Source organism: Sarcophilus harrisii, chromosome 5 (assembly GCF_902635505.1).
Source record: "Sarcophilus harrisii chromosome 5, mSarHar1.11, whole genome shotgun sequence".
In the NCBI taxonomy this organism is placed as follows: domain Eukaryota; kingdom Metazoa; phylum Chordata; class Mammalia; order Dasyuromorphia; family Dasyuridae; genus Sarcophilus; species Sarcophilus harrisii.
This window is the reverse complement of record NC_045430.1, coordinates 262,122,715-262,150,224: the sequence shown is the minus strand read 5'-3', so window position 1 is coordinate 262,150,224 and position 27,510 is coordinate 262,122,715. Positions and strand designations below refer to the sequence as shown.

The 27,510-nt window shown below is 45.9% G+C and overlaps 1 protein-coding gene across 2 annotated transcripts in view; it reads right to left on the bottom strand.

Moving 5' to 3' along the window:
- Nucleotides 1-27,510, bottom strand: part of RARB (retinoic acid receptor beta) — a 157,556-nt gene that overhangs the window by 2,660 nt on the left and 127,386 nt on the right. For both annotated transcript variants that reach the window (XM_031940374.1, XM_003772032.4), the window contains exons 4-7: nucleotides 22,458-22,618; nucleotides 10,821-10,997; nucleotides 2,986-3,190; nucleotides 1,494-1,652 (exon numbers count right to left, since the gene is read on the bottom strand). In XM_031940374.1, the coding sequence (XP_031796234.1) occupies nucleotides 1,494-1,652; nucleotides 2,986-3,190; nucleotides 10,821-10,997; nucleotides 22,458-22,618 (702 nt within the window). The remainder of the gene's footprint in view (nucleotides 1-1,493; nucleotides 1,653-2,985; nucleotides 3,191-10,820; nucleotides 10,998-22,457; nucleotides 22,619-27,510) is intronic.

The window sequence follows — 27,510 nt, the reverse complement described above, 5'->3', positions numbered from 1 at the left end:
GATGCAGGCCTCTGGGCCTGCAGCGGCTCCTTGGGACTGGCATGAGCCTGGGGACCACAGCCCCCTAAAGCTGCTCGCAGCTTCCTCGACTCGCACGGAGGCTCCAAAGTTTCAGCAAGTCTCGGAGGCAGGGAGTCATGATGGTGAGAGGAAAATGACAGTCATTGGCACTGGGGAGTGTTACTGAATTTCTCTGAACAAAAACATGCCAAAAATCTGCCTTCACCTCACCCAAGTCCCCACTCTTTGGCTCTAGGCACGTCCGTAATCATTGAGCCTGATCTGAACTAAAAATCACAAGGCACAAGACCTTTCTAGCCTTTAGCGAGGCGTCCAGAAGTGAATCTGTCCGGGCCATTGGTAGCAGATTCAATTCCAGACTGGTTCGGTCATATACAATCTACATGACTTTGGGCAAATCTCTTCCCCTCTCTAGGTCTTCAGTGGTCTTTATGATCTCTAAAGTCCTTTCCAGCTTCAAGCATATATGGATTTCTAGAAATAATGTGTGAAAAACTAGAAAAGTGTACAAAGCAAGGGATGTAATCCATCTAGCGGATTCTGAGTAAGGAAAACAGATTTGACACTTTCTAGTTGTCACTTAACCTCTGACTGCCTCAGTGGCCCCAACTGTAAAATGGAGACAAATAACACCTACTTTAAGAGTTGCTGTAAAGATCGAATGAGATATAAATCGCTTTACAAATCTTAAAGTGCTATAAAAATGACATTAGCTATCATTAAAGTTCACAAAATTATAGGGAAGCCCTTTAATGAGACTTCTTCCTTCCAGAATACCAAAGAATAGTTGTTTTTTCTTTCAAAATGTCATTTTTTAAAAACTTTCCACCAGATTTCAGTGTTCTCAATATTCTGTTGCAGCCAAGTGATATCAGTCAGACTTGTAAAGTTTTTTGGGTTTTTTTGTTGTTGTTGTTGTTTAGGCAATTGGCGTTAAGTGACTTGCCCAGGATCACACAGCTAGTAAATTTTAAATGTCTGAAGCCGCTTTGAACTCAGGTCCTCCTGACTCCAGGGCCAGTGCTCTATCGCTGTGCCATCTAGCTGCCTCCAGCTTTGTAAAATTTTAAAACAATCTTTCCATTATTTTATCTTCTGTTGAGTCATCAAGCATTTATTAAATACTTACTGTGTGCCCTCAGGCCCTATTCTAGGTGCTTTAGATATAGAAGTAATCCTTGTTCTCAAGGAGCCTGCATCCTCACCCCTCTTCATCTCCCTTTTATGATTTATCTTTCTTCTTTATACTTCACACTTTTTTACATAATCCTAGGAGACTGGCAGTGCTGGAAGAACACTACAAAGGAGGGCAAAATGCTGATTCTGGAGTTTCTCCGAATCCCAGCTCTGACTCTGTGACCTGGAGAACCCAAGAGTTCTGGTTTTTTGCAATAACTCAGAGTTTTTTAGGGTCCACATAGGTGGTTGTCCTGATTTACTGCCCCAAACCATGGCAGCCAGCAACAACATACCTTTTGCACTAATGCTACGGAGATCTGTGATTTTCATTAGGATCTTTGGAAACATATGAGGCTTGTTGGGTCGCCTCTTTCTGATGTAAATTTTCAGTGCTTCCAGCAATGGTTCTTGTAGCTTGTCCACTTTTGTTGGTTCCTCTAAGTCCTGACGATCTAGAGAACAGAAAGAAAGTATACTGTTTATTGGGGCCAGGATGGGTGGGCCAAGATTCCCCGATTTCCTTAATCAGGGGAACTACTGGCTAAAGACACTCTTATGAATGCAGATGGCGGCCTCTGAACAGGCCAAGTGATTTTCCTGAGGTCAGCTGTCTGTTTGATGCAGTCATTAGCAGAGTTAAAAAAGAAAAAAAAAAAAAAAAAAAAAAACAGCCGGGTCTCTCTTGTTTGCAGAATTTCATCTGCAATCCTGATAAATCAATTCTCATTTTCCACCTGTCTCATCCTTACTTGGCAGGCCAGCTTAAAAGCTACTAGAAACTCGGCCCCTCTGACTTTGGAGTGTAATTGCTTTTTTTAAACTCTTAATAGTATTTTATTTTTTCAAATACATTAAAGATCATTTTCAATATTCACCTTTGCAAAACCTTATGTCCCCAATTTTTCTCTCTCCCTTCTATTCCCGTCCCCAAGATAGCAAGCAATCCAATAGGTCAGACATGGTGCAGTCACTTTTTATATTTACTATGAATGTGTCAACTAAACCAATGGATAAGAGATCACAGACTCTCAGAGCTGGAAGGGATCTGATAAAAAGCATTTAATCAGTTGGTCAGCCTCTGCTTGGAGATCCCGGTGATGAGGAACCCACAAGCTCCCATGGCTGCCCATTTCGCTTTGGGACCGCTCTAATTGTTAGAAAATTTGTCTTTTCATGGAGCCGAATCCTGCTTTTTCTGTAACTCCATCAAACCAGAGAATCTGCCTTCTTCCCTTGATTAACCGGTTTAAGTGAACTACCTGTATTGGCCAGAAGATGGCATTACAGAATTAAGAGACTTCAACACTGGGAAGGCTTTAAGGAAGAGAGCTCCTTCATTAAAGCCATTGTTATTTGTTTAACCCTTTGTGATATTAGTTTGAAATGCTAAATCTCACTGGAAGAAAGATTCCTCCCTCTGCTGGGGCACCAGTGAGCCAATGCACACATCCTTGTGTACAACTTAATAAGAAATTCACCAAGCCATCAATAAGGGCCCTGGAGAATTTAAAAACAGTATAATCCCACTTTTAAAAAGCCTCCCGCCCCCCCAAAAAAAAATGAAAAGAAAAAAATTAAAACTAGTACTCAGGGAAATAGTATTTTTGAATCTTTCGGGAGGAGGAAAAAGAGCTTAAATGCAATCATTTAGCTCCTAAAAAGCATTGCTCTTGGTTCTTCCTTTGCCTTATTTATCTCCTGAAAAATAAGCCTGCTGTAGAGCTGGGGAGGGGCATCCGTTTTTCCTGATTAAAGCTGGAGGACAGGAGACCCTCGTAGCAGTACCTCCACAGATTAAGCAGATGGCACTAAGAAGGCCCGTTTCTGTGTCATCCATTTCCAAAGGCAGGAGCTGATTGGCAAAGGTGAACACCAGATCGGTGAGAGGTCCAAAGCCGGCATTGTGCATCTGGGTTCGGTTTAAGGTAAGGCCGTCAGAAAAGGTCATCGTGTCTTGTTCAGGTGTGTATCTTGTGCAGATTCTAAGAATCTGTGGGGAAAACAACATTTAAAACTTTGGGAAGAAAACTATGAACGACACACTTCATAGAATATGAGCAAATGATAATTCATTTGTAGGAACAAAACATCTAGGACATCAAGGAAAAGAATGGGAAGGGGAAGGAAGAATTGAGAAGGGAAGAGCAGTTGGAACACACACCATATTATAAAGTAGCAATCATCAAAACCATTTGGTATTGGTCAAATACCAATCTGCAGTATCTGCAGAGCTCTTAGCACAGTGCCTGGCATGAATAGGTACTTAATAAATGCTTGTTCATTTCCTTTTCTCTATAAGGTTAAAAAATAGAAAAGTCCATCCATAAGACAGATTACAAAAGGTAGAATCAGAGACAATGGAGGTTTATAACCCAGTATCCAATAAACTCCAAAAATAAATTAACTTAAGAGAAACACTCCCTATTTTATGAGAATGTCTGGGAAAATTGGAAAGAAATCCGACAGAAATTAGGGCTTAGACCAATATCTTCTACCACACTCCATTATAAATTCAAAATGGATACCAGACCTGGATATTAAAGAGCATATGAAAATAAGTAGAGAAAGAGATCATATGCCTTTTAGAGTTATGTGCAGAAAATAAATCCTTAACGAAATAAGGGATAGAATCAGTTATAAAAGACCAAATAAATATAAAGTATGAAATTAGACAGCTTTTGAGTGAACAGAACTAATGTATGTAGAAAAAACAGGGCCATTAAGGGAGGAAAAATAAACTTGTACCAGATTTTTTGGATAAGAGTTTGGTGATATCCAATATATTTAGATAGCTAGCAAATATATAATGCCGAAACTTATTCCCCAAATAAATAATCCATGGCTATGAACAGTTTTCCAGAGAACTGCAAACCATTAATCACTATAGGAAGATAATAAGAGAAGGCCAAATTGGTCTTTTGGAAGGAATTCTTCCTCATAGAAGACTTCAGATGTTCTAGTTCTTATACCCAAATGACAGGGAAGTTGGAAATCAGTCAAGTGTCTCCCTTGGAATAGATGGTTTTCCTTAATATCAAGTATAAATTGTCTTCTTTTCAGACCCAGTCACTGCTTCTGATACTGTCTTCCAGGACCTAAAACAACAAGCCTAATCCCGCTTCCATAGGACAACTCTGCCTTCCCTAACACTTCACCCAGTTTTTTCCTCTTCCAGGTTAAATGTTCCCAATCATCCAATTGATATTAATATGACATGAGCTCAAGACCCATCTATGTTTCCTGAAGCCTCTTCCTTCCTTCCTAGCCCAACTCGGATGCCATCCTCATCCAAGATAGGATCTTTTAGAGACTTTTCTTCCAAAAGAAACCATTTCTCCCATCTCCAGTTTCTAAGAGCATTGTACTTCACCTAAGGTCAATGCTTCCATCACATTACACCTTGCAACATACTTATCTGTGGATCTGGCTCCACACAACAAAAAGGCAGAGACAAATCCAGTTTTTTCAGGACAAAGTTGGTGACATTTGCTCTCCTTGTATCCAGAACATACTGTAGAATTTAAACAGTTAATTCACTAGGGCAATGAAAAGTCATATAATAAGCATGAATAGTGTGTAACACAGAACACAAGAAACTACAAAGAACTAAAGGGAAAATTGTCATTGAAGAATTGTCTGACTTGAAAAAGGATGGGCTGGCCAAGTAAAGAGGATGAAAAAACCAAAGGACAGCCCAGGGGCTCCCCTGACATCCTTACACATCAAGAGGAAGTAAGGGGAAGTTCCAACACATTGGAAGGACCTTCCGTGGCAACAGTATGAGAAGGCACGGGCAAGAGTGGGCAGGATGGGAAGCGTGGAGGGATCATCAAAAAGGTCGTTAGTCAGAAAAGCCCCAGGATGAGACAACCACGGGAGGGGATGTGAACGGTCCCAGTGTCCAGTGGTGCCTTGGATGAGTGTGTGTGTGAGCCCTGAAATGGGGAAGACATACACACACACGTAGAAGGGAGGCAGTGGATGCTACACTGGGTAAAGTGCTAGAACTGGAAGAGCCAAGTTCAAATTTTGCATTGGACATTTACTAGCTATGCGGCTCTGGCTAAGTCACTTAAACTCTGTTTACCAGTTTCCTTATCTGTGAAATGGGCACTAATGCTTCCACCTAATTGTGAGGATCATATAATATTTGTAAGCTACCCTGCAAACCGTAAAGTTATGTAAATGCTAGTTATCCCAAAGGGCTATCACAGCCTGGCAAATACCCTTCATGGCCATCCTTCAAAGGAAGCACTATAGGCATTATTTCTCTCCCTTTCAAAGCTGACAAAATAGGGACTCATAGAGATTGGTTTGCCCCAGTGTTACCCAATCAGACCAAAAGAGAGGATTTGCACCTCGTTTCTCCCCAAATGATGGCTCTTGCAGCTTGCTTTAAAATCCCGGATATTTAGCCAAGGGCTTTAAGATTCACAAAATGACCTCACAACAATTCGGTGAGGTTTCAATCCTACCTGGAGAAAGTGAAGGGATCACAAAATTAATCTCGTTTTAAGATGTGCAAAAAAAGGCCTCCGTTTTGCAGAGGAGGGAAACTGAGGTTGAGATACATTTACTGACTTGTCCGGGTTCCCACTGCCTGAGGTAAGATGCAAAGGCAAGTTTGGAACCCAAGGGATTGACTCCGTAGGTGGCCTTGAATCCGCCCTGGGATAGCTCTAAGGTTCTTTTAAAAGGGTCCATCCCAGATATCTTCATCTAAGCACAGGATGTGTATTTGTATATCCAGCAACTGAAGAGAATCCCTCTTGATACTGCTGGCCTCGATTCTGGCTCCAGTTTCCCCCATAAATTGTGTATTTGTCCTTCTGAAAGTGATCCTTATCCGCACGGGGACAAGGTTTTAGAAGGTCTACTCTTTGCTCCTGTTTTCCACAGAAAGGAACACTTCAAGTCTTTTTTTAATGGGGGGAGGAGGGACAAGCAAGTTTCCTGAAGAAACAAAAATGGATTAACAGCCTGGCTGGCAGACTCTTAGCAGCCAAAACAGATCTGTTTCTCAAGAGAAACTGAATTTTTGATTTCCGTCACACCACAGTCAAATGTCACTGGCGGACCCACAATTTTCTTTTTTTTTTTTTATTTATTTATTTATTTTTTTTTTATTTTTTTATTTATTTATTTATTTATTTATTTATTTTTTTTTTTTATTTTTTTTATTTTCTTTTGGACCCACAATTTTCTATCTTGATTCAAATGCCCTTTGTTTGAAAGAATGATATTTTATCTGGAAGCATCAACATGCGGGCCCCATGACTTAGCTAAAAATAGCCGAAGTCTCCCAGGCTTGCCCAAGGGGTTCCTAATCCCACAGGAGGGTCCCTCTGACAGAGCGTCTATTGATCTCCAACATTAATCCCTCTCCGAGATAAAAGGGCCATCTTGGCTTTCAGCAATGGCCACCAGTAATGAGCCTTCAAATTGTGTAAACTCCTCATGAGCGGGAAGCTAAAATCCAGGAGTCAGAAAGTCTGCAATAGGAGGGATCCTGAGCTGAGATTCTGGTTGGAGTACCATCTGCCGTAATACTTCAAAGTTTACAAATCTCCTCATGAAAACCTTTTAAAATAGTTTGTTGCTCCCCACTGACACATCAAATGACTCGGGATTAGAAAAATGAAATTCCTTGTGGAGGGTCACCTGCCCAGAAAATCTAGACTGGATCGGTAAGGTGTCGAGCAGGGATTGTGGAGTTTTTTGATATGGACACCCAAGTGAGAAATAGCTTGGATGTGGCTGATCTAAGGCTGAGAAGATTAAGAGCCAGCTTCTCTGATTGGGGGGTTCCAGCCCCTGCGTCCTGAGGAGTCAACTCTGCAAGGAGCTGCTGGAGGGCATCCATGGCAGGGTGTCCACGTTAGGATACCCCACTGATGAAATAAAGGGTCCAGACCAAGGGACAAATGAGAAGTGACAATGATACCTCTGAATGATTCCCAGAGTTCTCCCTGCTATCCCACAGGACTCCGTGTCTGTGTCTAGCAATTACTATGCATTTGCAGTTCCTCAGTCCAGTGTTATGAATCTGTCTAAAAAGTGCTTAAAAGCACAGGAGGAAATGTGGTGTGATGGAAAGAGCACCGATTCTGGTGTCAGAAGACCTCAGTTCAAATCCTGCCTTTGACACTTAATTACCTCGGCCACCTTGGGCAAATACAGCCTTCCACAGCCTGTTTCCTCATCTGGTCTTGGAACTCCCATCCAGCTTTAGAACTAAGCAATCCTATGACACTCTGAGAAGGTTGACTTCAGTGGTGGTGAAGAGGCCATTCTGCTCTAAGTTCAATAGTCTGCTTGTTCACCAGTGACTGGATGGAGTCAGTTGTATGTTCCTCCATCTCGTGTTAATAATACAGGAATTACCTTCTCCCAGCAAGGATTCCATCTGACCCATCTGATTGGACAGAACTGCCTCGGGCTGAACTGCCTTGAGGGGAAGTGGGGGGTCTCCCTCACCTGAAGGTTTAACAGCAGGGCTGGGTGATCCCCTTTCAGGCAGGGGCTTCTTTTTCAGACACAGTTTGCTTCCTGAGATCTGAGGCACTGGCGAAACAAGGGGCTTTCTCAAAGACCAATGGGTCATTTGCCCAAACCCTTTTTGTTCTATCTGAAGTTTAGTTATGACCCAGCCGCCTGGTTGGGATAGAAAGCCTCATGGACTCCTGAGCTTTAGAAGCTACGCATGATTCTCTCTGGCAAGCAAGACTCAAGCTCAGCCTGAATTTACAACCTGGGGGGGGGAGGGAAGCAGTCTATGCTAACAGCATCAGAGAGGAGCATTTCACTCCTATCTCCATCAAAAGAGCAGCGCAGAGAGCCTCTGGCGAACGCAAACAGTCTGGCGTTTTCTGCCTAGAGCCTAACCATAAGGGACTGGTTTTCTAAGCCACAGGAATGGAGCCTGGCTGATTACACGGAGCTCTGGATCTTCTGGTCTGTCTGTCCGAGGGGAGACATTCAGAAACGATGACGCGGGGTTATGAGTCAAGAGCTCTGTCACACAGATGGATGTATAACACTCATAGATGTTGGAGGGCTTGCTGGTCTACCAAAGTGTCCAATTTTGGGTCAATGATGGGGTTTAAAGTTTATCTGTGATGAAAAACAGAAGCTCGTCCTGCAGATGAAAAAGGGGAGTCCTAGAGAAGTGAAAAGGCTGAGAGAATTAGAAAGTGATTAAAGTGACTAAGAATGGCCACCAAGGTCTAAATTGGTATTTATGGAACTGAGCCATCACTGCCATTTCGGACCGCCTCTACCTACTCCCGGATTCTCCCTAGATTTTCCTTGGGGACATCATGCCTCTTATGTAGCAGGTTCCAGTTGCCGCCAATCACTGGACGTCCTGGATCTCAGAACCCAAGAGATTGTGGGAATAAAGCGGAACAATGCAGGTGTCAGGTAAGTGCCTCATGCAGAAAAGGCGGGACTTGAACTGAGCCCTGAAGGGAACCAGGAGTTCTAAGAAAGAAGGTGGGGAGGGGGGGCATTCCAGGTATGGAGAACGGCCGATCCAAAGGGGTGAAAACGGAAGATCTAAGTTGTATGAGGAACGCCAGGAGGACCAGCGTGGCTGGGCCATAGAGAAGATAAGAGACACATTAGGGAATGTGTCTAGAATAACAGGCTGTGGTCCAATACCAAATGTAAGGGTTGACGTTTTATTCTGGAGCCACTGGGGTTTACAGAGTGAGGAGGTGACACAGTCAAATCTGGACTTTAGGAAAGCTTCTCTGTTTTTTGATTAGGGCTCCGTACCCCTGTAATTCTTCTAAAACAGAAGTGTTTAGTAACTCAGGCTTGCAGAAAAGTGTCCTCACTTGCTCAGAAGCCTCAATCCAGCCCCACAAACCTGCCCAAAGTTCATTCCTTGGCCACTAAAGGCCGGAAACCCAGTGGGACTGGATGTGGGTGGGCGGCTCTGGATCTCAGCAAGGGTACCTGAAACCAGTCAGTCTGTCAGTCAGTCAGTGCTGACCAAGCGTGTTCTACATGCAGGTACCCGAGAAGCCCAGGGTGAATCTTAAGGCCATTCTCCCAGAGACCTTCGTCAGTCTACCCCTCGTGCACTGTGGATAATGACAACATGCCCTGAGGATCCCCAAGCCCCCCTCCTTGCAGTGACTGTGAGGGTACAGGAGAATGGGATTTAAAATCAGAAGGCCTGGATTCAGTCAATCATGGCCTGTGTGACTGTAGGCAAATCATTTCTGAGCTTCAGGGTGAGGAATCAGCACTGTTTATATTAAAGAAGTATTGTGAACAACAGATGAAAGAAGGGAAAGGACTTTTGGGAAGAGGGAAACATGATCTGGCTGTCAACTATTATCATCATCAGTATTCTAAGTATTAACAATGACAATAATGGAATAGCTCGGCCTGACCATCCACACAGGAAAAACCAAGGGGATAACAAAAACCCCCACTGTCCAAAGCAACACTCAAACAGAGCTCATCTTTCCAGACAATCAAAATCAACAAGGGCCCCCAGTTTAACAGCAGGAGAACAGACTGGAAGGCTCTTGGGAAACCAGATCTCTTTCAATCACCCTAAAATTCTCCCTGAAATAAAGGACCGTTTATTTGAAAATAATTGTGTACGGCCCCAGAAGCTGGGATTTACTGGCACCTGCCAAACTCGCACCCAAGGGCTAATTGTTAAATTTTTTACACCTTGGAAATCAGTCAATGTCAGATTTTGGGCTTGGTTGAACAGAATGTCAGCGATGCAGAAAGAACGTGGAAGTGGGTCTTGTGCCTTCGCTGGGTGAAAGGGGAGGGGGCAACGGTAAAAGCCAGCACCAGGATCAGGGGGAGGAAACCTTCCCGGGCAAAGCGGACCAGGGGCATGGGGGGAAGGGACACAGGGGAGAAGCAGCAGAGGGATTCACCTGGGGACCCAGGGCCCCGCCACTTCCCCCAGCCTGAGCTCGGCAGGGCCAGGACGGGGACTCCCGCAACCAGAAGTTTGGGAACTTGGTTTAAAAACACTGGGATAGCTCTCTCAGGGACTGACTGGGTTCCGGGAAGGGTTCCCCAAGGCCTCCACGTCACAAGGCTAAGCGCCCCAGAGCCGGGGCTGGGAGGGAAAAGGAAGGCGCGCAAGGGGCGGAGCAGCCCCGGGGGCCTTGGGGTGTCCCGACAGGGGATGAGAAAGGAGCCGGCTGCGGCGGGCCGTGGGGAGGGGTAGGGGAGAGCCTCCTCAGAGGTCCCTTCTTTGCCAGGAGGGAGGCCCCCCGTGGCACAGCAGCCTGAGGTTCTGGGAAACCGTGCTCGTGTCTGAGCGCCCTCTACCAGACGGACCCATTCTGGCTTCTCGTTTTCACCACTTTTCCCCCTCGTGTGGGACCACTTTTCAGGGGGGTTCCCCAGTATTGCCACCTCTCAGGGGGTCCCCCAGCATTGCCACCTCTCAGGGGGTTCCCCAGCATTGCCACCTCTCAGGGGGTTCCCCAGCATTGCCACCTCTCAAGGGGGTTCCCCAGCATCCCCGCTCACATGCCCCGGGGGCAGCAGAAGCGGGAGCCTCGCTGAGGGGTCCCCGGGACCGGCGCCCCTCCCCTCCCCGCCCAGGGAACAAGGCCTGGGATGGCACCTACCAAGATGTCGAGGCAGGCGGCCTTCAGGAGCGTGATCTGATCGGCGATGGTCAGGCCGGTGAAGCCGGGCAACCTCTTGGCGAACTCCACGATTTTGATAATGCACTTGGTGGCCAGCTCGCTGAACTTGTCCCAGAGGCCCAGGTCCAGGCGCACACGGTGATCGGCGCTGGAATTCTGCCGGGAAACAACAAAACGGGTCAGCCCGGGCTGGGGGGCCGTGCTCTCTCCGCCAAAGAAAATAACCCCCCAAAAAGGGTCCGAACAAACCCGGGCCAGCGCCCGGGGCTTTCCCACAGGCCCCCTGCTGGGCCAGGACCTGCCTCTCAAAGTCCTGGGACTTTTCAGGATCTGTTGTAATGGATGCAGCCGCGCACACGTGGCCAAGGAGGGGGGTTAAACATCCCCCAACCCCTGCTGGGGGAAGCCCTGGAGAAAGCCTCTAGAAGCCCAGGAAGGCCCAAGGAAAGATCTGGAGTGTTCCACGGTCAGGAGACAAGAGCAGCCGGGGAGGGCCACAGTTCCTCAGCCCTGCTGGAATCCCTTGGAGGTGACCTGAGGAGCTCCTTTACTGGTCAGCCCTCCGGTTCTCCATCTGTAAAGTCGGCTTCCCTCCTGCTCCAGGTCCATGAGCTATGGCCTTCCCCTACTCCCCGTGCCTCAGTTTCCCTATTTGTAAAGTTGGCTTCCCTCCCGCTCCAGGTCCATGAGCCTCGGCCATCTCCTGCTCTCCGTGCCTCAGTTTCCCTATCTGTAAAGTCGGCTTCCCTCCGGCTCCAGGTCCATGAGCCTCAGTTATCTCCTGCTCTCCGTGCCTCAGTTTCCCTATCTATAAAGTCGGCTTCCCTCCGGCTCCAGGTCCGTGAGCCATGGCCATCTCCTGCTCCCCGTGCCTCAGTTCCCCACCTGTAAAGGAGACCTCAGAGTCTCCTGCCAACCCTCTGTGGCCTGGGCTCTTCAATGAGGACGGGGGTCCCTGAGCACATGGACACAAGAGGAGCCTGACAAACACTGATTGGCTCGCCTTGGACCATAACAGCCTTTGGTCTAATGATCTTCCACTTCTCTGCAAACAGGTTACCCGCCTCTTCCGATGAATCCCATTCAAAGCACCTCAGCTTAACTGAGGCCCGCGGACTTTTATAGCCAGAGCCTGCTTACGCTTCCTCACCCCATTTGGGGCTTTCTTGGCAGAGACACTGATGAGTCGCCATTTCCTTCTCCAGCTCATTTTACAGATGGGGAAACTGAGGCAGGGTTAGGGGGGTTGGCCAGGGTCACACAGCTAGAAGTGACAGAGGCTAATTTTGAAGTCAGGAAGCTCTTCTTTCCCAGGGATGCTTATTGTGCAGCTAAAGCACTCAACGATCCTTATCTCGAGTTCAGATCCCCGCTGAGCTATTTCCCACAGCCCCGATGGTGTATGTGTCTATACTTTCCTGAATTATTTTATTTTATTACATAATATTATGTTGTTGCTACTGTGCGCTGTTCTTTGTTCTTGAGGAAGACCATGGCATTAAGGTAATGCTGTGACACCCAAGTGATCTCGACATAAGTGAGGGAGGGCCCGGCCAGGGCACCCCCCTCACTTTCCCCTCCAGGGCCAGATGGATCCCCACTGGGCTAGCCTTAGATCAGGATGACTGGCGATGGCCCCAACTGCAGTTTTCATGTATTATGTCTATATACGACAATATCTATATTACATTATTTAAAAATATATAAATCATATAAATTATGTATACTAAATATAATGATCACAAATATAATTATAAAAGCTGTCTCTATAATTATATAAATATAACCTGTTTCTATATGCAATATATGCTATATTACACAGAAATTCAATATTCCATATCATTTTCAATATTTGATACATGCGATATTCTAAATTACACATAGAAACATGATATGTTTAATTGCATAATTACACATATTTTATGTAATATAGAAATGTTCTATATGTAACATATAGTATAGAATATATATTACACACTAGAATATAATAGACAAAAATGAGAAATCTTTTCTATATATAAACATTATATATCATAGTGAATAAATATAAATATTTATAAAAATAATAATTATGCAAACAAATATATTACAAACATATAGTGAATATATTATGTATAATTGTAGTATGTATTATACTATAAAAGATATAAACATATCATATGAATAATGAGATATATTTCATTTATTTATAAAATATATTTTATATAAAACACATAAGACAATATATAAGCAAATGTGTTTATATTATAAATGTATAATGTAAATACAATATGTCATGTTATACATTTATGATAAATCATGTGAAATATATACTTATGATATATTAATATAGAAAAGATATTGTATATCACATGAAATGTATACTTATGTGATAAATAATATATATAATAATATATTTATTATACATAATATATAAACATGTTTATAAAGAAATAGAACTATATGTGTAAATAACATTTTATATTGCATTTTGCAGAGTAAACCTGTCGCACTCCTGCCACTGAAAGGAACCTCACTGAGGGAAGGGTATTTTTGATTTCTGCCTTTGTATCCCCAGTGCATGGGATGGTACCTAACATAATACAGACATTTAATAGATCACTGATGAATATAATTAAAAGGAAATAACACCGGAATCAGGACGTCTTTGCACTGGTCACACACGTTAAGCTCCTCCTGTATAAAGTTGTCCCTGACTAGGCAAACAAAAAGCAGCTCGGGGCTGTGGCGAGCCCACATTTCTAACAAGAGGGCATCATATAAATACGGGATTCAGTATTATGTCCCTGGAGGAGCCTGAAGGTGTTCTCAGAGGCATTAGGGGCAGGGACCAGGAAAGGCTTCCCACAGAAAGTGGCCTTTAACCTGAGTCTTTGAGGAAAACTAAGAGGTGGTACTGAAGGGGGCAATGTGCCTGGCAATGGCCGGGCCTATGGGCCACCGAGGGCTGGAAGACAGAGCCCACGTGGGAGGTCTGCCCATCTCTCCTGGCCTGGCTAAGTCTCCTCACTATCTCCTGGCTTGTCCCTAAGAACCGGCCCTGCTTCTGTCTCCGGTTCAGCCTCTCCTGGGCGTTGTCTTTTTATGTGGACCGAAGATGTCGTTGATACGGGGGAATCCGCCACTGAGGAAACGCCCTCACCCAGTGCTCCCAGCACAGGGAGACCAAGATCCCAGCCGAGGCCAAAGGTCCCTGGACCAAGCAGAGACTGGGCTTAGAGGCAGGGCTTGGGCCTTGGCTGCCTCTCACCATACTCACTGCCCCGTACACAGCCAGCACTTAATAAATTCTGACTGAGCCAATGAGGAGGCACTGGGAGGTACAGCTGTAGACAGCCACAGAACCTTGTCCTGAGGCACCATCATTCACACCTCACCCTCAAAGCTGGTCTGTTTCCAAAATTTGCAGTTTCTGGTAGAAGCCTTTTAAACCCCTTTCTCCACCTCTGCCCTCCCCACACAGACTGCCTCTGGATGCAAGACTCTTTCCATCGGACCTGGCCACTCTTCTCAACTTGTCACTGGATTTCTAGAGGCCGGGCAGTTGTTCACCTTAATCTGGAGTCATCTTATCTTGTTACTGCTCAGAAACCACCCAATGGCTGTAGCTCCCTAGTAAAGGATTGTCTTGGGCACAGGGCAAAAAATACCTCCTGGATCCCCCAAAGGTTGGGTATTCAGCTTCCCGGGAAAGAGGAGACTTGATTCTTCATTCAATAAACATTTAGTAAGCACCTACTGCATACTTGGAAGGCTGTCAGGTATTAGGGACATAGAGACAAAAAACCAAACAATTAATCTCCTTGCCCTCTATGAGCTTACACTTTATTGGATATGGGAAAGGGAGGGAGGGGGAATCAACATAGGGCATTCTGGAGGAATTGAAAGACTGTTTCATAGAGTCAGAGACCTGGGTTCAAATTTCATCTCTTCCACCTTCTGCCTGTGCAACTCCAGAAAAAATCATTGCCTTTCTCTGGGTCTCAGTTTCCTTATTTGCAAAAAGAAGGGTTAGGTGACTATTTACTAGAAACAGAAAATCAGATTGTGGGATTTTGCAGACTCTCTTTGCTTCTTCAGATACGGCTGTTGGGGGTAGATGTTTAGAGCAAACTCCCCAAATTTAGATGTTCACCCCTAGATATAGGATTCTTCTTATATTGAGCAATGACCTCGGCAAGGAAATAGGGCATGCATACAAAGTTAATCTGGGCGAGGGGCAGTGGGGAGGAGGCAATGGCAAATAGAACGATGAAAAAGTCTTCCCGGGAAAGATGGCACTTGAGCGGGCCTCTAAGGCAGGGGTCTGATAGAGAGGTGAGGGGGTGCGTTCCTGCCCTGGGGGGGGGGGGAGAGGAGGAACAGATTCTTCCAAAGGTCCGGAGGCCGGAGATGGACTGTATGAGTTCCGTGATGCTGACTGACGTCACTAACGCCAGCCCTTCCTCTGCCAATAAAAGCCAACCTTGGGGACTCATCAAACCAGGATTTGATTTTCCTTTCTTTTTTCCCTCCAAACTGCCCAGTGAGGAAATCCAAGGCCACAAGTTTGTGTACAGTGGGAGCCCGAGGAAGCCCCACCTGCCATTGTGACTCTAAACCGGCTGCCGTTGGTTTGTCCTCCTAAACATCCCTTTCGGGGAGCGAGCGTGTATCCTTTTGATTTATTTTATTTCATCCTCAAGGACCTTGGTGAAATACAGTACACTGGGGGGGAAATAAGATCAAGATGTGCGACCATTCAGACTGTAATTAAATTTAATAGGCAGTTTATCCAGTTCATAGAAAGATGGCACGGTCTTGAGGCGCAGAGAGCGGAGCCCCAAGCAGGAAATCATCGTACAATAGGGTATCCATCTGGAAAAAAGGGCATCGTGTGGAAGCAGTGAGTGTGAACGAAATCTTCATCAGCGCCGGCCGGGGCCGCTTCATCACGCTCCGGCGCTGGCGGGAGGGGGGGCTCCGAGGCGCCTTCCGTGAAAAATAATGCCGGGCCGCTCACCGGAATGTAAATCCGCCCGCGATTATGCAAACGGAAGGCAGGAGGCAGTTCATAAAACACCAGAGCGCGCGGGGCTTTATGAGACCCGGCCGGATTCACAGGCCTGCGACGGGAGAGCAGAGGTTTTATCTGCCAACGCCACGAGAGCAGGCTCTTACCCGGCTGATGCAGCGCGAAGGCGGGACCCGCTGCAAAGAGCCAACTTATTTTTTTAGCATCATTCTTGGGTAGCGAAACAGGAGGCCAAAAGCACGGGAGGGGAATGGGAAAGATGGGGCTGCAAGGATGGGGAGGAGGTAGTCCAAAAGAAGTAAAGGCGGACAATGGTGGTAGGGGAGGGGGAGACGGAAGCGGGGCAAAGCCCGGTGGGAGAGAGGGCAGGGGGCTTCAGTGCTCCCCCGGGCTGGCTCGGAGGGCTGGGGGGTTTCCGCACGGGCTCCGGTGCTTCTGGACCGCCCTTCCCAGAATGCCCCGCTGCCGCACATATGGCACCATGTGTCTCGACTACACCCTCGTGGCATCTTTAGCAGCAGAAAAGCCCGACCACGCCATGAAATCCAATTAAATGGCCGTTTTTGCCGCACAAATTGATCCCTTCCTTTCATCATTTCCTTCCTTGGCTGCAATCTGCCGCCTTCCTGAGGAACATTCCTCTCGGAACGAGGTTGTCAGAGAGGCCCAGAAGCAGTCTGGGAGCCGCTCGTGTCTTTAAAATCTAATTTACAAAGACTCCCGAGCGTCCCACACTCCCGGCTCCCGGAGCTCCTTCCCAGAGTCCCGGGCTCCCGGCTCCCGGAGCTCCTTCCCGGCATCCTGGGCTCCCGGCTCCCGGAGTTCCTTCCCAGTGGGCATCCCTGGCTCCCGGCTCCCGGAGCTCCTTCCCAGAGTCCCGGGCTCCCGGCTCCCGGAGCTCCTTCCCGGCATCCTGGGCTCCCGGCTCCCGGAGCTCCTTCCCGGCATCCTGGGCTCCCGGCTCCCGGAGTTCCTTCCCAGTGGGCATCCCTGGCTCCCGGCTCCCGGAGCTCCTTCTCCCAGAGTCCCGGGCTCCCGGCTCCCCGGAGCTCCTTCCCAGTGGGCATCCCTGGCTCCCGGCTCCCGGAGCTCCTTCCCAGAGTCCCGGGCTCCTGGCTCCCAGAGCTCCTTCCCGGCATCCTGGGCTCCCGGCTCCCGGAGCTCCTTCCCGGCATCCTGGGCTCCCGGCTCCCGGAGCTCCTTCCCAGTGGGCATCCCTGGCTCCCGGCTCCCGGAGCTCCTTCCCAGAGTCCCGGGCTCCAGGCTCCCGGAGCTCCTTCCTGGCAGCAGGACTGGCCTTGTCCCGGAGCCGCTGATAGAGATACTCTGAGACCCTCTGACTCTTTTCTCCCGGGTCAGCTCCGGGGAGAGGCGGAGGGAGCACTGAGTATCAGGGAGGGGCAGCCGGGCCAGGTCACCTGCCGCCCCTTCCCCTCCAGAGCCCTCTGGGTCCCATGGCCAGAGATTCAGGTGGATGAAGGAGGTGGCCCTGGAGGCTTCAGCAGGTCTGTTTGTCTGAGGCAACACCCATTCGGTGCTTAAGGCTATGTTAAGAAATGAGGCCAAGAATGACCTCTTTCACCTAATCGAAAAACACCCCTACGTAGATAAGATAAATCTGGGAGAGAAGCCCCTCCAGACCTGGCCGGTAGCATGGAGCACTGTCAGCGGGGGTCAGAGGCAGATAGGGCTGCCTCCCCACCCCCTCAGCCCGGCCTCCAGATGAGCAGGGTCAGCCTCTGAATACTGCAGTCTGGGGGAGGCCGCAGCCCTTCCCTCCCACTCCTGGGGAAGTAACAGTGACTATTCTCTCCATCAATGCTCCATGCGGACCCAGAACTCGGGCAGAATGGCCAGGGCTCTCCCCCGGGGATGCTGAAATCAAGGCATTTGTCAGGGTCCCTCCGAAATAACGGACGTAATGCGTGGTTCCTCCCTTGCCCATGGAGAGTTGGAGCCTGGAGGGAATTTAAGCTCTCCACCCTTGAGGGTCCTGTCCCAGGGCTTCATCTCCTGCCTGTTGGGGAGGGCCGAGATTCTGTGTGGGAGCTCTTGTCTACTTCCAACTGAATCAATTTTTTTTTTAAGTCCATACTGGGCCCATTTCTTGCTGCATTCCCTGGACGTGAAAATCACTCATCATATCTCTGGTTCCCTGCCCGGATCAGGAGAATGAAGATAAAGCAATGGGTGGGCCAATGGCTTGGGAAGTGTTCTTTATGAAACATCACTCCTAACATTTACTTACAGAGAGAGCTTTCAAATTTAAGTCCAACAAACTGAGACCAGCAGAGAAGAGGGTCAAAGAAGTTAGTATCTGAGACTGGATTTGAACTTGGGTCTTCCTTTTCCTTCTTTTCTTTTCTTTCCTTTTTTCTTCTCCATTTTTTTTCTTATTTTTCTGCCCTCCTTCCTCTTTGTTTTCTTTCTTTTTCTCCTTCCCTCCATTCCTCCTCCTGCTTTTCTTTTTCTTCTTCCTTCCTTCACTTCCTTCCCTCATTCCTTCTTCCTTTCATTCCTCTTTTCCTTCCTTCTCTTTTTCTTTTTCTTCTTCCCTTGCTCCTTCCTTTGTTCCTTCCTTTCTTTATTCCTTTGTTCCTTTCTTCCTTCCTTCCTCCCTCCCTCTGTCTCTTACTTCTTTCCTTCCTTCCTTCCTTCCTTCCTTCCTTCCTTCCTTCCTTCCTTCCTTCCTTCCATTCAACAACAACTTATTCTCATGCAAGACCAATCAGAGGGGAGTAGGAAGAGGTAGAGATTATGGGAAAGGGAGAATAGAATTAATTTTGTGGTGAGGAATGGAAGGAGGCTGGCTTAGATAACAGTGGAAGGCAGGAAGCTCCAGGAAGCCCAAGACAGGTTAGGAAGTGGCCCATAAATCACACAAGTTGGGAGCTTTCCATGTGGCATTGGGGAGGCACTAACAGTTTTCTGAGTTGGGCTGTGCTGGGGCCCCCACTGCAGGGGGTCTGCTTATTTATAGGCTCACAAACCCATGTACATACACTGTGACGATGGTGAGGATGGAAGGAACCACAAATTAGAAGGCTTTGAAGATCTGGATTCAAATTCTGCCCCAGCCACTTACTGCATGGCTTTGAGGGAGTCATTTAATATCTATTTTCTTATCCCTAAAATGAGGATAAAACTCTCTGAATCAGTACCTCGCAGATTGTTGGGAGGACTAAAGGCAATTCTCTCTCGGATTGACCCTGCTAAAGGATAACATGACTATATGAACAGACAAATGAATTACTGAATGAATGAAAACCAAAGCTCATTCCAATCGTTTCTATTAATGTCAGACATCAGTATTCACTCCAAAATGATGACAGTCTGGTAGGAATCTATCAAGAATCAAGCTAGGATCGGATGCTAAATTATCGGCTGACCCTTCACCCAATGCCTTCATATGCTTTCTCTGGTCCCCTCTCCCTCCAATGAAAGTAGCAAGTATTAAATTTCTAAAATGGTAAAATCTACTAGCCCAGTGACTACCCTAACTCAAATGGCTTTCCCCCCATTTCCTGAATCCATTTCTCCTAATGTTCCCTTGAGAGTGCCATGATTCAGCTGGGCACCACTTTTCTAAGTGACTTGAAGACTCCTTGGATCTCCGCATCTCAAATTCATGAGCCTTGGAGAGGGCAACATATGCCCATAAGGATTAGCAGGTTTCCAAGATGAAAGCTGCCGGGAGCCCAGGAAGTGTGAAGACGGCGTATTTTAAAATCAGTCGGAGTCAGGAATTCAGGTTAGGGGAAAATCGTCAATCTTTATTCTTAGTAGAGATGAAGAAAGATCGGAGGTAGAAGGGAATCGGCAATAACAATGTGTGCAACTGAGTCAAGAAGCTAACCAGATCCGAAGCCATGAGACCAGTGCCCCTGTGCCTCCACCCACCAAAATCGTCACTTCCTATACAACACATCAGGACTTGCACAGAGAGTGGGCGGGGGCCATTCTTTCTCCAAGCATAGATATTAGTAGAGTATAGTCCAATTACTATTTAGCCTCATGTGCTTGGGACCTCAGTACATCAACTTGCCATGAGTAAGAGGGAACCTCTTTGAGAAGTTCATAAAAATTAGCCAGGAATACAACCTGTCTGCCCCTGAGTAGTCTGTTTCAAACCCAGAGTGCTAGCTCTTTGGGGCTGGGGCTTGTTGAGGACCCACCATCCAGGGTTTGCAAAGGCGTGAACTGGACTCTGCCAAGGATGGGTGATACCTCCAGAGAAGCAGCAGGGGCACCTGCTTATTCTCCAGGCAACACCCCAAAGTCTAGCAACTGGGACCCAGTGAACATTGGGACCTCAAACGAGCCAATTCGTGTCTTGGCCCCCATTTCCTCATTTCTGGGGCCACACATTTTCCAAGTCACAAACTCAACATCTCTGCCATAATCCTGATTCTGGTGTTCTGACCTTCAGGAGTTAAGCCAGGTTAGGGCTCCAAAGAGCTGCTGTCCAGGTTCCCACTTTACCCTCTGTCTCCCCACAAGACCCATCATCCTGGGATGTGAGTTTGAGAATTTTTCTTCCTGGGACCCGCTGGCTGTTGGCAAGTCCTGAGTGTAGCCGTCTACCCAGGGCATGGGGGAGAGAATGAGGTCTGCCCCCTGCCGTGACTCATAAAGCCTATGGATGCATCTAGAGTTGAGTCTACCAGAAGCAAAAAGGAGCTTTCTAACAGCAAAGGACACTGTGGAGAGCGTCCTTTCCCCTTCTTCCCTTCCCTTTATAGAATATCTCCTCAAATAGACCATTCTACCCTAAATCTTATTTTACTTTTTAATTAAATTTTATTTTTTAATAAAAAATACATATTTTTCTCCCTTTCATTGAAAAGGGACAAAAACAAAATATGTCCAGTCAAATCAAATAAACCCCCAATTTTGCCCAAGATCTCTCATCCACACCCCAAGTACCAGAGACTAGTCTCAGTTTCAAAGGAGAAGTAAGCTCATGCTTACAATTCCCCTTCTAGGAGGATGTTACCTACGTTCTTCTCTAATTTCCAAACAAACTGATTTCTTGGAATCTGCTTCAAAGGGCTGAGAGTCATGGAGAATCATGGAGTCACAGAGATCCCTGCGGTGGGATGGTGATAAGAAGGTTGAATTTGGAAGTAAGAGGATCTGAGTTCAAGTCCCTGATCAGTCACTTGCTACACAGGAAGATTTCTTGCCCTCCTGGGATCTCAGCTCCATACTCTTGTTAAATGAGGCGGTTGGACCAGGTAGCCCCCAAGTTCCTGGCGGTGACCCTCTGATTTGCACTTCGGCATTTACTCAGTAAAATTTACTCAGTTACTCAGTAAAAAAAAAATTCCCAGGCTGGGAGAGAAATCACAAGATGGATGACAGACAATAGGACTTAAAAGGCCCAGGTACATGGAGGCAAGAGAAAGACTTTAACTCGAGTGTGACAGAAGCAAGTGACTTTTTAAATAAAGTATTTCAAGCTTCCTTCCCCGCCCGAGCATTGCAGAGCTCTCAGAATAAGATTATTTCCTCTTGAAACAAAGTAATATTGACATATTCATTATATTTTTGGATGAGAAATCCATGCACTGCTTCCCAAGGAAGTCCAAAAAGAATTGTTCAAATGTGGAAGGGGCTCCCTTAGGAGGCGGCGGGAGGGTCCCCCTCACTGAAATGAACAGCAACCAACCAGATTATTGGGAGGATCAGGTGAGATACCAGATGTAAAATGCTTTGCAAATCTTAAAATACTCCATTAAATGTGCTTAACTTTTTAATATCCTTCAGTCTACCCTCTCTCCTTTTGTAGATGAAGGATCAGAGGTCCAGTAAGAGAAAGTCACCTTCCCAGAGTCACTCAGGCAATAAATAGCAGACAATAGATTATGGAAAATCTCTTTGGCTTTCAAATCTCAGACTCTTCCACAGACTGGCTGAGATGCCTTAGCTTGGAATTACCCCCACTTCCCTGCCCTGTCTTCTCACTTCTTAGAATCCCTAGGGAAGTCCCTTCAAGAGATCTGCCTTGATTCCCCTGTTTGTTCATTCTTCTCCTCTCCTGTAATTACTTGTATTTATTTTATTTTTTACTTTTTTAAACTTGTATTTATTTTATAAAATTAGAGAAGGAATTGTTTTCTACTTGATTTTTAATGGGAAACACACCAGTGGAGGCTCATGAGCACTAGCTGAAACTAGAAAGTGTGAGTAAGTGGTGAGGGGTAAAACCCTGAAGGAGAACTCCATGGACATTTTGCCTTTACTTACCTGTGTGCACACTCTCCTCCGCCCATTATCCCCAGCAGTGTGTATGCTAGGAGCTCTTTGAGGGCAGGGACTTTCCTTTTTGTCTGTCTCTGTTCTGTGACTATTTCACAATTGCTTACAGGACAGAATTGGGGAAGGGTCCCTCTGAGCCCAGCACCCACCAACTCCATAGAGTGCTTGTCATTTGATGGGATTCCTCTGGTGGGAAGCCCGTGTCCAATGGAGGGATGGCTGGCAGAAAGCATGAGCCAGTATTTTTCTCCTACCTGTAGTTCTTCCTATGGCGTATTGCTCTGGCTTCTTACCATGATGGAAACCCCCCACCCCAGCCCACCAGTACCCGCGGGCCTTACCGTGGTGTATTTCCCCAGCTGGCAGAGCGATGGGAAGGTTTCCTGGTGAGCTTTCCTGATTTTTTCGGTGAGATCATCCAATTCTGCTGTCATCTCATAGCTTTCTGTGAATTCCTGCTTCGAAGGCTCTTTCTTCTTTTTATTCTTATCATTTCTGACAGCTGAAAACAAGAGAGGAGGCAGTTTAGAGGTTACCCATTCGATGGTAGCGTTCCCCAACACTTCCTTTAAAGAAACACTTTTTAAAGATACTTCCACAAATGTACTGGAAGTTTTTAATCACGTGAGGGTGTATTTATATATATATATATATATATATATATATATATATATATATATACACATCTATATCTATATATCTATTTAGATATATATATATAGATATATATATCAAGTGTGTGTGTGTATGTGTATGTACATATATATATATATATAAATGTGTGTGTGTACAGATCTCTGGGGAACAGCGGGATCACCCAGAATTCATCCTGTCCCGGTCATTGTGGAGACAGCCTTCCCTTCAAAAGCCCCCAACTAAAGGGTGTGTGTATGTATGTATATGTATGTATATATGTATATATATATATATGTACATATGCACGTATCTATATAAGTGAAATACATACATCTATATGTATACATATATAAATATTATATACATTATATAAATATGTATTATATACATATATGTGTGTATATAATGAAATACATCTATGCATGTACATATGTATATATTTATATATATAAATAAAATATATCTGTACATATACATGTATGTATATAAAGGAAATACATGCACATCTATACATATACATGTATATGTATGATTATATTTATGTTATATCAATATTTGTCTCTTTCCCTTTACATATATATGTATGTTTATGTGTGTATACATATATATCCCTATGCTGGGCAACTCGAGCTACAAGGAAAAAAAGGAAGTAATCCCTTCCCTCAAGGTGCTTCTAAACAGCTTCTCTCAGGCCGAGCGGCCGGCCCTCATATTATTTGCTCTTTCAAGACTGTCACTGGTAGATATTTAAGCAGATTTTCCTGGCAGAAAGGTGGCGGGTGCCCCAGCTAGTGATTTTTCCCATCTACCATCCCCGATACAACAGCGCTGTGGCAACCAGCCAATGAGGTTGCTCACACAAACATGGCTCTTTCCCGGTCCTGCTCCCTCATTTGTAGCTGTGGCCCAGAATTGGGCGGCTTGGGCTTGACCCCCCAGTAAGTGCAGAAGCCAGGACTCAAAGCCAGGGACCCAGATACTTCTCTCTCTACTCAATAGCTCGCTGGGGACATTGGGGTTTGAGCATATCCCTGGTTGTGAAGAACGATGACATTGATAATGAGAAGTAGCAAGGTCCAGACTGTGGACTCTGAGGATGGGTCTCAGTCAGGAAGACCTGAATTCCGGTCCTGACATGGAATAAGTGCTTGCTTATTGACTATGAAGTGGAAGGAATTCGGAGCTGGGAGGGAGAAGATCTAGATTTAAATCTGGACCCTGGCTCTGATCCCCAGGATGAGACTGAGTCACTTCTCTGCTCAGCAGCAAAATGAGGGGGTGGAAACTCAGTGTCCCTAAAGGTCCTTTCTCAATTAAAACCCTTCCCCAATGCACCCTTTTGTAAGACACTCAAGTTAATCCATCTGATGTCTGAATTTCTGAAGCTTCAGAAATGGTGGGAAGAGGGGAAAAGGCAGAGACAGAGACAGAGACAGAGACAGAGACACAAAAAGGCAGAGAGAGAGAGAGACAGAGATAGAGACACAGAGACAGAGAAAGAAGAGACAAAGAGACAGAGACAGACATACAGAGACAGCGAAAGAGGAAAAGAGAGAGAAACAGACAGAGACACAGACACAGAGTGTCAAGAGTGCCACCCTCAGAAATACCCAGGGAGTAATAACCCCCGGCAGAGAGTCTGGAAGGGGCTCTGTAAAGGCCCATACCTCGGCAAAGGTCCAAGCGCTACACATCAGATTGGGCGACATTATTGATGGTCCCATATCATGCTGTAAATGAAATGACCGTAATAAAAGCATCTCTGGCACAGACGCACCCGACGCACAGACCCCCAGGCACCTTGATGTGAAAGTCTAATCCCCGAAGGAGGCCAGACTGGGGCTCTCCCTGATCCGGTCCGAGTGTCCAGAGGATGCCGGCACAAACACCTTTTCCGAGGGCGCCAGAAAGAGGGGAAGTCGGGGATTTTTCTTCTTAGAACTCAAGATTTTTTTAATCAAAGGAAAACCTGGCCCTCAAGTCCTTCACAGGCAACAAAGAGAAAAATCCTGGTAGCCTCCAGGCTGGGCATCCATAGGATGAAAGTCCCAGTCCGAGCTCTTCCCGGAGGAGCCAGCAGCTGGAACCGGGGCCGGGACGCCGTCCTCTCGCGCTGAGCTCAGCCACCCTGCCCCAGCCTCCCTCCTCTCGGGGCCTGCCTCTTTTTGTCAGAACAAACAACAAAAATCAGATTTTTTTCTTGAGGTCTTTCTGAACTCCTAAGAGTCACCAATCAGAGAAAGGGAAATGCTCCAAGGGTGGGGAACTGGCCTGGTGGGGAGGGTTTGTGCTTAGTAGGTGAGCAATAAATACTAGTTTAATTAAACTGAGTCAAGGAACAGAAATTCCATAAACACTTTCAGTTCAAGGCAACCAGCGTGATTAAGTACCTACTATGTGACGGGTCATACTGGGAACAAAAATATACAAAATAAGAGGCCCTGCCTTCTTCAAGAAGCTTATTGGAGGGAAACAACAACATATATACAGATGAGTAGAGTAATATTTGTACAATTTAAATGCAAAAGAAATTTTGGCAATAGGATGGAAAGGACAAACAGTCAAGGGATCTGGAAAGTCTAATGGGGGATTCTGCTCTGGAGTGTGCCCCGAATGGCATTTTCAGCTAGACCAGGTGATAAAAAATCTTCCCATCTCTCCTGAGTTTGTCTTGTTGTAATGATCACCCATGTCCCTTTGTCCTAAAAACTATTAAGGGAAGTTGTTTTTATAACGTCCTTGAGAGAAAAGACAAAGTCTTTCATTATCAAATACAAAATGCTCTCTTTGGCTCTCAAACCCCCCCTATTAACTGGATCCCCCCTCTGAGCTTTCCTGTATGTGTGTATGTGTGTGTATAAAATATGTATATGTGTGTGAGAGAGAGAAAGAAAGAAAGAAAGAAAGAAAGAAAGAAAGAAAGAAAGAAAGAAAGAAAGAAGAAAGAAAAAGAAAGAAGGAAGGAAAGAAAAGAAAAAAGAAAGAAGGAAAGAAGGAAAGAAAGAAGGAAGGAAGGAAAAAGAAAAAAGAAAAGAAAGAAAGAAAGAAAAAAGTAGAGGTAGATATAGAAATTCAGTAATACGCATTTCATGGCACCAACTTCCTGACCTCAATCCCGCTCCTCTATTCTTCACATTGGACTCTCACCCTCATCCTCCCAGAGACAGCACTGGGGTACACCCGCCGTGTGGTAGAGCCTCCTCACCAGGATTCCAGAGGAGTCCGGGACCCTTCTACCCTCTCTGTGACCAGCCCTCCAGCCCTCCAGGGTTTCTGACTTGACATTCCTCATAACAGACCTCTCTGGGTCCTGCTCCTTCTCCATAACGTGCTACTGGTCACTCACACCCGCTGTGAGTCCCTGAGTGCGGCTCATTTTTAATTCTTTAGTGCTGTGAGGTTTCATGGCTCATTGGCCCGCTTAACCTCTCTCAAAGTCAGGTTTAAACACCTGTATCAGAGGGCAGACACATCCCTGAGTGTTTGCATCCACGTGTGCCATTTCCTTTACAAAATCACCGCTGACACAGAGCTGGGAGGGACCTTGGAGATCATCCCGAACATCTCCATTGAGGTAGCAGATTACAGGGGATAAAATGGGGGAATTAAGATGCAGAAAGTTCTGAGTTTGAATCCTGCCTCCAACATTGACTGTTATATGACCCTAGCAAGTCATTCACTCCCATTAGCCTCAGTTTCCTCATCTGTGAAAAGGAAAGATGTGAGTCAATGACCTCTAAACGTCCCTTCTAGCTCTAAATCCTTTGATTTATAAGTGTAGAAACTGATGACCAGAAAAGCGAAGTGGCTCGCCAAGCTCACACAGGCGGAAAGTGAGAGAGGGCATGATGAGAAATCCTATCTTTTCCACTTTGTCCAAAACAAAATGGAGAGCAGCTTCAGTTTACACACAAGTCCCAACAGCACCGAAACGCCAAGGGCCACAGATTTCTTTTACGCTCTGGACAATGAAATAGATATTTATAGTGATGACCCCGAAAGGCCGAAAGAAGCTTTCAATCTTCAAATTAAAGACTAATTTGTTCAGTAGTTTTAGTATTCATATTGATCTCTACTGAATTCTTATTCAGTGAAAATCAGTATAAGACACACACATGAGATAAATGGGATCACTTTCTATGACTCAGATATTGAATTCATCAGGGTACTTATTCCCTAATCTTTCTGGACCCACAAAAAGAGGTTTCACGGGTTTGGGAAGAGGTAGGATGTCCCCGGGGAGGACTGCTGCAGATCAGGGGCTCCTAATCTTTTTGGGGTCATGGCTACCCCTTTGACAGGCTCATAAATTAGTCCACTGACTCTTTTTTTTCTGTGTATATCATATACTTTAAGAAAAAAAAATCATTAACCATTTGGAACAGTTTCAGTAGAAGGAGAAAACATTACATTGACCTTAATCCTCTCAACCTTCTTGACTGACAGATTTTGGAGGTCTTAAGTATCTAGGAAAAAATGATTCCACCTGATTCAAATAAACATAAACTAAAAATGATTTGGACTTTAAGAGCTTGTGTAGGGACAGTGGGACAGGGGACTCTTTATTTCCTCATATGCTTTGTCAATCTCTAAGATAGGAAGAAGGAAACGATAAGATTCTGATGATGCAACTGATGGAAGCTTGTCCTGAGAGTTTTATTCCTATCTCAGAAATAAAGGATCCTGAACCCCTTCGAAGAAGTGCAACACACAGTCCCCAGACAATGTACTTTTCCACTCAAAAAAATCATATTTCAG